Raw genomic sequence first — 12777 nt, 5'->3', positions numbered from 1 at the left:
TTTCTTCTCCATGAAGTATGCTAGGAAAAGGGGGGAAACTGCTTCTTAATTTGTACAAAAGAAACCAAGGGAGGAAAAAATACAAATTACTCCACAGGCTACTAGCATAGACCCAGTGGTGGGAAGACTCTGACCCAGAAAAGAAAAAGACTTTCTCTTTTTTGTCTTCATATGCCCAGCAACTACCCTTTATTTTGTGTTTATTTAGCACCTAGAAACCACTTATTAAATTTGTGTTCGATTGAATTGAATGTTGTTAATAAGCTTTTATCGGTGATGATGTTTACATTATCTAGTACATGACTCAATCCCATCCCTATGCCAGTTAGTCAACATGCCCCAATTAGACTTTATCAGCTTTAACTAAGGAATATACAGTCTAGGAAGCCTGCACGCAACATTCGAATTAATAGGAACTTTCCAGACCTCAATTATCAAACCAGGGTGCTGGGTCTGGGGGACATTCACTTCCCACTGACTGTCTTCCTCAAGGCTTCCTTCACATCTTTGTTCCTGAGAGTGTATATAAAGGGGTTGAGTACAGGAGTTACAATGGTGTTCAAAACTGTAATGGCCTTGGTCAAGTCCAGGGAACTCTCAACAGAGGTTCTCACATGCAAGAAGATGGTAGAACCATACCAGATGAGAACCACAGTGAGGTGGGAGGAACACGTGGAAAAGGCCTTGTGTCGCCCCTGGGCTGATGGGATCCTCACAATGGTGGAGATGATGTAGATATAGGAGACCAAGGTGATGATGCAAGAGCCCAAGATGACACAGAAAGCAATCCCAAAAGACACGAGTTCTACCACCCGAGTGTCCGTGCAAGATAGCACGATCCATGGGGCAATGTCACAGAAGAAGTGGTTGATGACATTGGAAGCACAAAAGGAGAGACGAGTGATGAGGGCAGTGGGCACAGTGATGGCTGAGAAGCCACACACCCAGGAAACCAAGGCAAGACGGGCTGACACAGAGTGCGTCATGATGGTGCTGTATCTCAAAGGGTAGCAGATGGCCAGATAGCGGTCATATGCCATTACAGCCAGAAGAAAATATTCAGTGCATCCCAGAGAGAAGACGAAATACATTTGTGTGGCACAACTGATGAAGGAGATGACTTTGCTCTGAGATGCAAAATTAGCCAGGGTCTTAGGGACACAGGCTGTGGTGAACCAGATCTCCAGGAAGGAGAGATTACAGAGAAAAAAGTACATGGGGGTCTGAAGGCGCTGATGGATCCAGACCAAGGTGATGATGGCCATGTTGCCCATTACAGTGAGCACATACATGACAAAGAACAACAGGAAGAGGAATATCTGCAAACCCTGCGTCCCTGGGAATCCCAAGAGAATAAATTCCTCCAAGTTGGATAGGTTCTTCTTTTCCATCCATGAAACAGGAACTGCTAGAATACATAGGGTCACACCATTAAGAAAATCCTTAATACAAAGTTCTCTCTTTCATTCAACAAACACTTGGTAAGTGCCTACTATGCTCAAGTCAACAATGAAAGGCTGAAGATACCAAAAAATTTTAAAAAGAGCTCCTGCCCTCAGGAAATTCACACTCTACTGAGGAATGAGGTACAAGATTCACACAGATGGTAAATAATTTCAGGAAGAAGAGAGGGCTTGCTTTGTATGGCACATAGTAGGTACTTAATAAATGTCTATTTATTGATGAGAGGGATCAAGAAAGACATGGTGCATGAACTGAGCTTCAAAGGAAACTAAAGAATCCAAAAGGCAGAAATGGTAAGAGAGTTTACTTCAGCATGGAGAATAGACCACCTTTACAAAGACTCAGAAATGAAAGAGAGGACACCAAGCAGACGAGTCTGCCTGGGACTCCACACCAAGTGAAACTAGATATAGAAAGCCTATGAAAACATGATTGCCTAACTTCCATAGAAGAATGTGGTCCCATTTCCTATTATTAAGTGCATAGGATTAAGAATTGAGTCATGAAGGTCATCTAAGTGAACTGTCCCATTTTACAGATGAGGAAACCAAGTTTAGCAAAAAATGATCCTAAAATTCAAACTCAGAACTTTAGATTCTAAATCTGGTGCCCTTTCTCCTGCCCTACAGCTGCCTTCTAAGGCACTGTTCTCCAGAGAAGCAAATACCCAGAAACAAGTAGAGAATCTGAGTTCTTCACTCAATCTAAATGGGGAAATTAGGCTAATTGTTGACATGCTCTGTGCCCTAATCCTCCATCTGGAAAGGGGAGGAGGGCACAATCTTTCCTAAAGATGTGAACAATCCATAAGATAGAAGAGTAAGGTTCTTCAAACCTGATGCTGACATTCAGACCAGACAATGAATACCAACATATCTTCTAGAATCAGGGTGAAGAGAAAATTCTTCCCCTGTGCCTCTTGGGTCCTTCTACACTGAGGGACTCTGTAATACAGTGAAAAGGGATTGGAGTTCGAGTCAGAAGAACTGGACTTGAATCCCAACTCTGCTTGGGATCACTGATTCGGAACTGGAAGGCTCTTCATCTTTTCAAGCATCATTTTCCCCATTTGTAAAGCAGATATCCTAGAGAATCTGCAGGATTCTTGAGAGGATCTACATACACAAAATGTTCTGTAAAACATAAACCACTGCTCCAATGTCAGCTACTATTATCTGAAACCAGAACAAAACTTCAGAGGTGGGGGAGTTAGAAAGCTTTCTTTATTGGCGAGCCTCCTCTCACTGGAAATGCCCAGTGGATGACCCTTTGTCAAGAGAGAATAAAGCAATGCTTACACTGAGTTAAGTCAGATGACTATTTAGGTGTCTCTCAATACCAATAGTTCATTAATATGATTTTAAAGCTCTAAGTTAATAACAATCATGATAGCTAGCATTTATATAGCATCTACTACTGTGTGTCAGGCACTGTACAAGTCACTTTACAAATATGATCTCATGTGGGTCAGTCCCTCTTCATTTATTCCAGTATAACATAAGCTTGTTGAGGGAAAAGACTGTTTTGTTTTTCATTTTGACTTTGTTTTCTATTGCCTTCCAATAATTGTATTGGTTCCAGAAGGCTTCTCAAATTGAATTGATGTTACTGTTTAAACATCTTTCTCAGCTTTCCCAGTTACCAAACTACCCTTAGAATGTTCCTTACTATTGTGGTCCTGATCTCACTGCTATATAGAATTCCCAATGAGGTCATTTCCTCTCCCAGTGAAAATTGTCCTCTGCTCTGCAATGCAGAGTCTTAGAGAGTTGCCTGGGACATCGAGCGGTTAAATGATTTGCTCAGGATGCTGTGTAGTCAGTCAGGACTTGAACTGAGATCTTACTGGCTGGGAAGTCAACCCTATTCAGTATCCCACACTACCTCAGCAACTTTATTATAATATTATTTTAATTTATTACTATTATAAATCTATAAAATTTAATAATTATATAATAGTAAAAAATTGAAAACAACCTTTGTTGTTGATGCGAGAAGAACTGGTCAAACTGTGATCTGGGGTTATAATAGAATATTATTGAATCATAAGAAATTATATATATGAAGAACACCATGAAATAAGGAATGTTTACACAACGATGCAAAGTAGAGAAAGCAAAATCAGAACAGGAATGGGCCCATTTTGATGAAAATAATCAGAGCAGCATTACCTGGAAAAATAAAACAAAAGAAATAATTCAGAAGGAATACAAACAAGCAATTCTTTGGATATTATGTTGCTGGAGTTCAGGTACATATTTAAAACTAATCTTTGAAAAAATGACAATAAATAAACTGACCCTGCTGATGGCAAATCCAAAAGACTAATCCTCAAAGGAAGGTGACAGTCTTGAATGGAAGCAAGGAAGATCTTTTTCTGCTTCACCTTGAGTGAGGTCAATAAGCAAGCATTATTAATTTAATAATGGATTTATTTAATGGATGGGAAAAGGAAGGCCCCGAGAAGTTGTGAATTGGCCAGTGTCCACACAGTGAGCCAATGGCAAAACTAGACCAACCCTGGCCCCAGAACTCCTGCCCCACTGGATAATGTCATCTCCTCAATATTTCATCTGCATATCATATCTTCAGAGGTATATAAAAGTTTTGCTACAACATGATCCCTTGACATGAAGTCAAATTCTCTGGATTTAGAATCAACAGATTCACAACCATGCTTCCCTCTCAGTGCAGATTCTAGACCCCATTTTATTGGTTGTCAGGTTTTTTTCCTCTAAAATCTCAGTGATTCCAGACCAGCCCTCTATCCACTGCATGGACTAAGGACTTCATAGATTAAGAACTGGAAGGAACCTCATAGGCCATCTTGTCCAATTCTAGCATTTTACAAATGAACTAAGTCCTGGTTACATAATTAGTAAGCTTCAGAGGTAGAATTTGAACCCAGGTCCTCTAACTCCAGAGCTAGTATTCTTTCTACTGCAGCTACACTATGTATCTCAAGGAACTGGTACATGCATAACAGTGAACTACATGACATCCAAGCTCCTTTCAGCTCTATAACTCTAAGTGAAATAATAGATGTGAAAGTTTCTTGAAAAGCATAAAATACTAAACAGAGAACTGACTGTTTTTCCCTCCTTGCCACTACAGAGTCTCAGAGTATAAATTCTACAAGAACAGCCTGTAAAAATCCATACTGCAAGGAGACACCAAAAGAGATGACTGTGTTTGTGGAGGTGCCATCATTTTTAAGTGGCCCAAAATATCAAGTTGTAAGGGGTCCCAATTTCTATGACATGGGCACCGTCATTATCTCCTCCTCACCCTCTTCTCTTCCATTGATTCCCAGAACAACTCAATTCTACTCACCAAGATTGTCTCCTAACCCCCAATTAAGCAAATTATCCCCATGACTCTTTTATGCCTTCTAGCATCTGGCATATTAGAACGTTCTTTACAAAAATTAGGAAATCTCCTTGAGCCAAAGACCATATGTAAAAGGTGGGATGGTGCTTGAGTGCCAAATGGCTAAGCATCATTGACTTGGACAATGAGGAAGCAAATTAATTATTCACCTTCTTTTGAGGGCAGCTTTATTCTATGTAACCTTCCTCAGAGGACACAATCTCTGCTCTCTACAGGAATTGTCCTGACACGGGAAATGGGCAGGGGGAAGATACAAAATAGTATCATTTTCTTGCCAAAAGAAAATAATAATAGCAGGCATTTCTGTGGTTTTTCAAGGCTTACAAAGATATATAATTTTACTTGAGCCAAATGTGTATGTGTGTGCTACTGGCATTATCCACATTTTACAGAAGAGAAAACTGAGGCTCAGAGATGCTGAGGGGTCTTCCCAAGATCATAAAACTATTAAATGACTGAGACAGGATTCAAAACTACCTCTCCCTGACTCCAAGGCTGGTGTGATGCTGTTGATATATGGCTCACCAAGATCATATTGCCCATTTATGTTCCCTCTTGAAATGGCTTGAGATGCCCAGTTAAAACCACTGAATCTCACAACTAAGGGGTATGATAATCAGACTGCATTCCTGAAAGAGGAATCCTCTGAACCCACATCCCCTATAAATATCTCATGAGATCTCCACTTGCTCCCTCTGAAGACAGCCTATTCCACTCATTTATACCTCTGCTTCTTGGGATCTATTTACTTGTAACATACCCATTTCACCTTCTTATCCCTTGCAGGGCTGATTATAGAATGCCAGGAGAAAAATCTGGCCTCAGGTACTTCCTAATGATGTGACTCTGGGCAAATCACTTAAATCCAATTGCCTGGTCCTGTTACTTTTATGGATTCTAAGACAGAACTGATACTTGTATTGTTTCTAAGACAGAACTGATACTTGTATTGATTCTAAGACAGAACTGATACTTGTATTGATTCTAAGACAGAAGCTATGTGTTAAAAATAAAATAACATGAGCTGGAGAAGGAAATGGCAAACCATTTTGGTGTCTTGGCCAAGAAAACCTCAATTGTGGCCATAAAGAGTCAGAAAATTGAAAAATGACTGAGCAACAACAAAGAGGTCAAGATATTACCTCTGGTTCTAATAATTTGTAGAAGGACCTTAAATAATACAGAAACCAGCAGATGGATGGATTTAGTTCTGATTCTCCTCTCTCTACTCTTGGAAAATTCATTCAATGACTGAGCATCCAAGCCCTGCCCATCAAGAACACCCACAAACACTGGAATGATGGACTCTCTATATAGTTAAAGAAGAGATCCAGGGTCCATAATACCACTTCCCTCATCTCCCCTGCCCCCACACACACCTAGTCTGGCAGAAGTAGCAGTGGGTGGAAGTTGCATATTGGAAAAATCATAGGTTTGATTTAAAGAAAGGTTTTTTTACCAATTGGAGTGATCCCCAAAAGGAATGGGATATCTCTTTAGATATTTCTTTAGTTCAATCTCATTGGAAGCAAAGATTGAATCATGATGTGAGAGCTATTTTGGATTAGATTCTTGTTTAGTTGTAATTTGTACTAGATGGTTAATGAAATTCTAAAAATGCTAGAATTTTTTACCATGATGATTAGAAACTGAACTGGAGAAAGACCTCTAGTTTCTAAGCTCACTTATATCTCTAACATGATAAAGAATCTTGGGGAGAAGTGCCCTTTTACCCTATTCCCCCATCCCATAAAACATATGAAATTTATCATCTTCCCAATCTTACGACTCTAAGATCATAGAATCCTAGAGAATAGGAGCCAGTAGACTTTAAAGGCTTTCTATTTTAGTCCATTCATTTTGCAGATGAAGAAACTGGGATCCAGGGAGAGGAAATATGTTGCTCAAGGTCACACTTCTCCTAATGGAACAACCAGCACTGAATTCAGATTCCCTGATGCCTGATCCTATTCTAAGATTGACCAGAATAGCTGAAAACAAGTCTAATGGCTTCAAGGGAGTTAAAACAGCCCTTGTTGTATCCATACTATTAATTTGATCTAGTAAAAAATCCTTTAAAATTCAGAGATGTATGGAAAGACATGTGAGTAAATGAATGAATTTAGAAGCATTTAAGTGCTTTCTATGTGTTAAGCACTAGAGATGCAGAAAGAGTCAGATAGTCCTTGACCTCAAGAAGCTCACAAAATAATAGAAAGTGACATTTCATATTGTTTACTGGTTCCAGTCATGTTCAACTCTTCATGACCCCATTTGGTGTTTTCTTGGCCGAGATACTGGAGCACTTTTCCATTTCCTTTTGCAGCTCATTTTACAGATGAGGAAACTGAGGCAAACAGGGTTAAATGACTTGCCCAAGGTTATCCAGCTAGTGAGTGTCTGAGGCTGGATTTGAACTCATGACAATGAGTCTCTGATTCTAAGCCTAGTGCTCTACCCACTGTCTCACCTAGCTGCCAAGCATCATTCAGTCAACAGTCCATCTGCAAATAACATCCAGACACAGTAATATGTCCAGTTCCTAAAGACCCAGAGAAAAATGTTCTTACCACTTCCATGGGGTTTGGCCTCAAAAACAGATGTCAATGGGAATGACACTAAAGAAGATGTATCACCATTCTAAACTGTGCCAGAACGAAATAAGCAGAATCAAGAAAGCATAAACAATGATTATAACATTGCAAATGGTAGAAAAAGCAGTTAAACAAAACTTGAGTGCTACACAAATTTTAACGACCAAGCTTGCTCCCAGAGAACAGTTGAGTAAATGCACCTCTCTCCCTTCTCTGAAGAGGCAGAGAAAGATGGGCATGGAATTCTGCCCAAACTGTCAGGCACGATGAATGTGCTGGTTAATTTTGCTAAACTCCTTTTTTTCCTCTCTCTCTATATTCTCTTTTACAAGGGCTGACTTAGAAGTTAGGAGACAGGGAGGGATCTCTTTGGAAAGGAAAAATGAAAGTGATATGAAAACAAAAGATATTCGTAAAAGTAATATTGCTGAAGAAAGTAACTTTTGTAGAAATCACTCCAACTAACTGGACATGATGGAAAGATGTACTTACTCGTGGCCACTGAAGGATAGCTCCCATCAGCTTTATGAGTCTGGAATACCAACACTTGTTGGCTCTGTAAGAATAAGTTAAGCCTACGTGTGGCCAGAGCAACTTATTGCTTTGGTCAATTGAGTCCATTCAGTAAACAAAGTAAACAAATAAAATCTGATAAAAATCTGATAAATTATTTACTAAATCAATTGCTAAATTTAGTTCAAGAATCTAATAAAAATAAACCCAATATAATAAGAATGACTCATATTTAGCATTTTAGAATATATAAAAAACCTAGAAAGATGGGAAATGCAAGTGTTGTGGTTCTTGACTCCTGGATGAGGGAACTAAGAAAAAAACAGAATTAACATGACTAGTTGTCAGGGTGAAACAGTATGTGTTAGAACCAGGATCTGAACTTAGAAATCAGACTCTGAATCCAGCATTCTTTCTACTGGAAAAAAACTCATGCAGTAGAACTGGTAATTATTGTAGAGAGCTGATTTTGCATAGGAACAGACACAGACTTTGCTTCTCATGTCATGGACTCAAGGAATCGTGGATTCTGAGCTGGAAAGAACCTTAGAGCTCATTGAGACCAAAGCCTCCATCCTTTTACAGAAGAGGAAATTGAGGTCTCCATTTAGTGGAAGTGACTTACCCAAGATCACCCAAGTGGTAAGTTGTAGAGCTGCAATTTGAAACCAAGTCCTACCCCAAATGGTTTTATAAACATCTTGTAGTATGCCCAGTGGTCATATCCTGTGCCACCTTCCTCCAAAGAAATCAACTACTATGAATTCATATGAGATACTTTCTCATAAGCCTTCATTGCTGCTTTCCTAAAACACTAAGCTTTTCCCAGGAAATCAAGTTTGGCTTTGGCTTTGGAAAAGTCTCAAAGCTGTCAGCAGCTTTCTTTATGGTTGGTTGGTTGTTAGTTGCTTGGTTTTTTGTTTTGTTTTTTTCATCTAAATGGAAACCCCTACTTCTGACCTATTTTTTTTACACAGACATGTAAGAGTTTCCACATAGACTTATTAGAGCTTTAGAAATCATTCCTCCCCTACAAATACTCCCTAGCAAAGCTACATCTCTATTCCTCTCCCCTTGCCCCTGTCCCTGCCCATGACAACACCACAGGACTTGGAGGTAAAAGGGGACCCAGGGATTATTTCTCTATTGTTCCCACCTCTCCAGAGCCCAGTTCTGGGAAAATGCCAATTGGACCAATTATGCTAAAACAGGGACGATAATGAGACCCACTATGGCCCAAAGTCTCTCAGCCATAGGCTCTGTGTTTCTGGAGTTGTCTTCTGATGAAGTCCCATTGTGAATCTGATGCCCTGCAGAGCTCAGTCTACCTATCCCATGGGAAAGTATTCATCTTTCTTCCTAGGACAAATACTTTACTCACTTTTTTGTATCTTCCTTTCCCTCATAAACACTAATCTCATAGTTCCTAATACTTGGTGGAATCAGACTGAGTAGTATAAAGTGTTGGATTTGGAATCAAAGGTTCTGGGTTTGAAACCCACCTCGACCACATGAATAAACTTGGAAAAATCACTTCTCTCTGAGCCTCAGTTTCCTCATCTATAAAATGGGAAGGGAAGACTACATGGACTCTAAGATTTTTTTCAGCTTTAAATCTATGATTCTATAAAAGATTGTTTAGACAGGTGGTATAGTGGATAAAAGTATAAGAAAGACTTGAGTTCAGTTGCCTCCTCAAGCAGCATTGCTATAGCCCAAGTATTTGAATATAGTACACATTTAATAATACATAGACCTGTTAGAGCTTGGTCAGACATCCACTGCATAGTAGGCTATTCCAGTCCTCTTGAATTTTGTCCTGCCACTGGACTCGAATGACTCTGGGAGAGGGAGGATGGCAACTTTGTACCGTTCTGCCTCACTTAAATCCAACTCCTCTCAGATCATGATATCACTCTCATGATGTCATTGATCCTCTTCAAAAATAAAGGACAGGGGGCAGCTGGATAGCTCAGTGGATTGAGAGTCAGGCCTAGAGATGGAAGATCCTAGGTTCAAATCTGGCCTCAGTCACTTCCCAGCTGTGTGACCCTGGACAAGCCACTTGACCCCCATTGCCTAGCTCTTACCACTCTTCTGCCCTGGAACCAATACACTGTATTGATTCCAAGATGGAAGGTAAGGATTAAAAAAAAAAAAAGCAAATCACAGATGACAACAAAAATAGTATTCATTCATTTTATTAAGTATTTACTATGTGCCAGGCACGGTGCTATGTATTGGGGATTCAAAGAAAAAGTTTAAAAGATCCTTTTCCAACAGAAGCTTATAATCTAATGGAATAACCCCGAATAAAATACTCTAGTAGTTTTCCTGGCAAGTCTTGCCTTCGTTTCACCAAAAACTCCTTTACCCATAAGAATGTGGTTTTTTAAAAATATTGGAGATGTTACAGACAGGTCTACAGGCAAGATTACAGCCTACATATAGCTGGGTTAATGGAGGAACCATTGGGGTACAGTCTTTAAACCCAAGAATAGTATCAAGCTATCATCTTATATAAGACCATTTCCCAATGCCCCAGGCCAGAGAATCAGGCAAGGCTAAGAATTCTAATTGCTTTTAAAATAAGTGTAAATATCACCCCCAAATGGCTTAACTGACAGCCTGCCTTTGAGATCAATGGCCAGGACTATTATTAAAGTACTATTTAGGGACAGCATAGACTGGTAGACAAAGGACCAACCTTGAAGTCAAGAAGGCTAGGTTCGAGGACTGCCCCTCTGACACATTCACTTCAACTACAGCCAAATCATTTTAATTTTAATAATCAATTTAAATTAAATCAATTTAATTTAATTTTCAGCTGCCCCAGGCAGCTGTCTAAGTTATCTAAATCACAGATGAGGTCCCTTTCTACACCAGTGAAAGAAGTTTCCATACTGGGAGCTCCTTATAGTAATGAACCACAGGTCTGGACTGTGAAAAAAAATTGAAACTAAGTGTTGTAGTAAGATATTTTGGGGTTAAAAGATCTGAATTCTAGGCTCCATTGAAGTATTTACTAGTGTCAGGAACCCCAAGAAATTCATTAAACCTCATTTCTTAACTTTAGTTTCTCAAGATACAAAATAGAGATAATACTGCATTATCCAAGCACTTTGCAAAGTTTAAAGCACTCTAAAAACCTGTGTATTATTATTGTTGTTGTTGTTGTTGTTATTTACTGTGCCTTTAGTCAGTAGCAGCACTTGGTTTTCCTTTGATTATCCCATTAAGACATCTTTGCTATAAGGTGAAAAGAGCCCTGGTAATTAGGGATAATGTGTATTTCAGGCCCCCTGAGAGAGAACTTGGTAATGGATGAGGAAGAATTTGAATGTTTGGATGACCCGGGCTTCTGTGCTGGCTGTGAAGCTTGGTACAAGGGATTTGTTCATCTTGCTCTTGGGAAGTCCAGCCATAATTGTGGTTGCTAATTAATTCAGTGCCTAGAAGTAGGTACTGGTAGCTCATTAAAAGTTTGTGAGTCATCTCCCATCTCCCCCTTTCTATCTAACCCTGGGGAAAATCAGTGAGAATAGGTTGCTTAGTCAGTTGTTGTGGTTTTCAGGCTTGTCTTAGAAAAAGATGAATAGGGAATATTTTAAATAAGTGTTTCCTCCGGTAGCTAAATGAGTTTTCCCTTGGCTTAAAAAACACACACACATACACAGTAGCACTAAAATCTATACAAGCAGGGGACAGCTGGGTGACTCAGTGGATGGAGAGCCAGGCCTAGAGATGGGTGGTCCTAGGTTCAAATTTGGCTTCAGACACTTCCCAACTGTGTGACCCTGGACAAGTCACTTACTCCCATTGCCTAGCCCTTATCACTCTTCTGCCTTGGGACCAAAATGCAGTATTGATTCCAAGACAGAAGGTAAGGGTTCAAAAAAACAACAACTATAGAATCTGTATAAACTTATGAGTTGGACTATGGTGAGTCTCAATAGAAATAAGATGATAAAAATAAATTAATCAATTAAATAAAATTTTTAAAAAAGAAAAGAAATGAGATGATACAGTGAATAGAAAGCACAGGAATACCTCAAGAAAATTGGTATTCATAACTTGCCTCTCTCCCTTGCCAATATATGACTTACCAGACCCTCAACTTTTCATAGTCTTTTCCCTCGCCTGTCCCATGGGGCATATGGGGGGTTCAGGGAGGACTAGCACCTCTGGTGTGAGCACTTGCCAAGTCCTTTTCAGAGTTGCTGGTCCAAACTTGGTGTCCAGTCTTTACCCAACTATCCCCTAAGGCTACAAGAAACTGATTGTGCAGCGGCCATATACTGGTAAAATCATCTTGGCAAGTGGGTTAATCTAGGTTGAGAGTAACTGACGGGCTTCAAATGCATCAGTGAATTGGGGGAATGTCTACCCAAGACAATGAACACTTTCTCCAAGGGAATTGGTGAGTGAAAACAATTTGTTCCAATGGCCACAAAGGTGGCTGATGAAGGCACTGTGGAAAATTTAGAGCTTAGTAAGACATCAGAGATGCCAAGGTCATCCATTCCATCCTGACATCTTGACTTTTGTCTTACTACTGGACATTGATGACTCTGGAAGAGAGAGTGAGGCTGACTCTGGCACAAGTCAAGATATCAATCTCATGATGCCAAACAAAGAATGAACAGCAATAACCTGCTCCATATGGTCATAGCAAGAGTCAAATGAAGTCAGGTACATAAAACAGTTTACAAGCTTTAAGTCATTGAGTCCCAGGCTTTTTTTCCTGACATTCTCTCTTCTAATTTTTTTTTTATCTAATGTGACCTCATCAGCTCTCATGTATTTAATTATCATT

The 12777-nt window shown here is 39.6% G+C and overlaps 1 protein-coding gene across 1 annotated transcript; it reads right to left on the bottom strand.

The window, feature by feature from the left end:
* Nucleotides 1-202: 202 nt before the first annotated feature.
* On the bottom strand, nt 203-2302 carry LOC100028179 (olfactory receptor 287). Its single transcript, XM_001378241.3, has one exon. The coding sequence runs from the start codon at nt 1389-1391 to the stop codon at nt 465-467; it is 927 nt and encodes a 308-aa protein (XP_001378278.2). The 5' UTR covers nt 1392-2302; the 3' UTR covers nt 203-464.
* Between the last annotated feature and the right edge of the window lie 10475 nt (nt 2303-12777).

The sequence above is a fragment of the Monodelphis domestica genome, chromosome 1 (genome assembly GCF_027887165.1).
Source record: "Monodelphis domestica isolate mMonDom1 chromosome 1, mMonDom1.pri, whole genome shotgun sequence".
NCBI classification, from domain to species: Eukaryota; Metazoa; Chordata; class Mammalia; order Didelphimorphia; family Didelphidae; genus Monodelphis; species Monodelphis domestica.
This window is presented reverse-complemented; position numbering and strand designations above follow the sequence as displayed.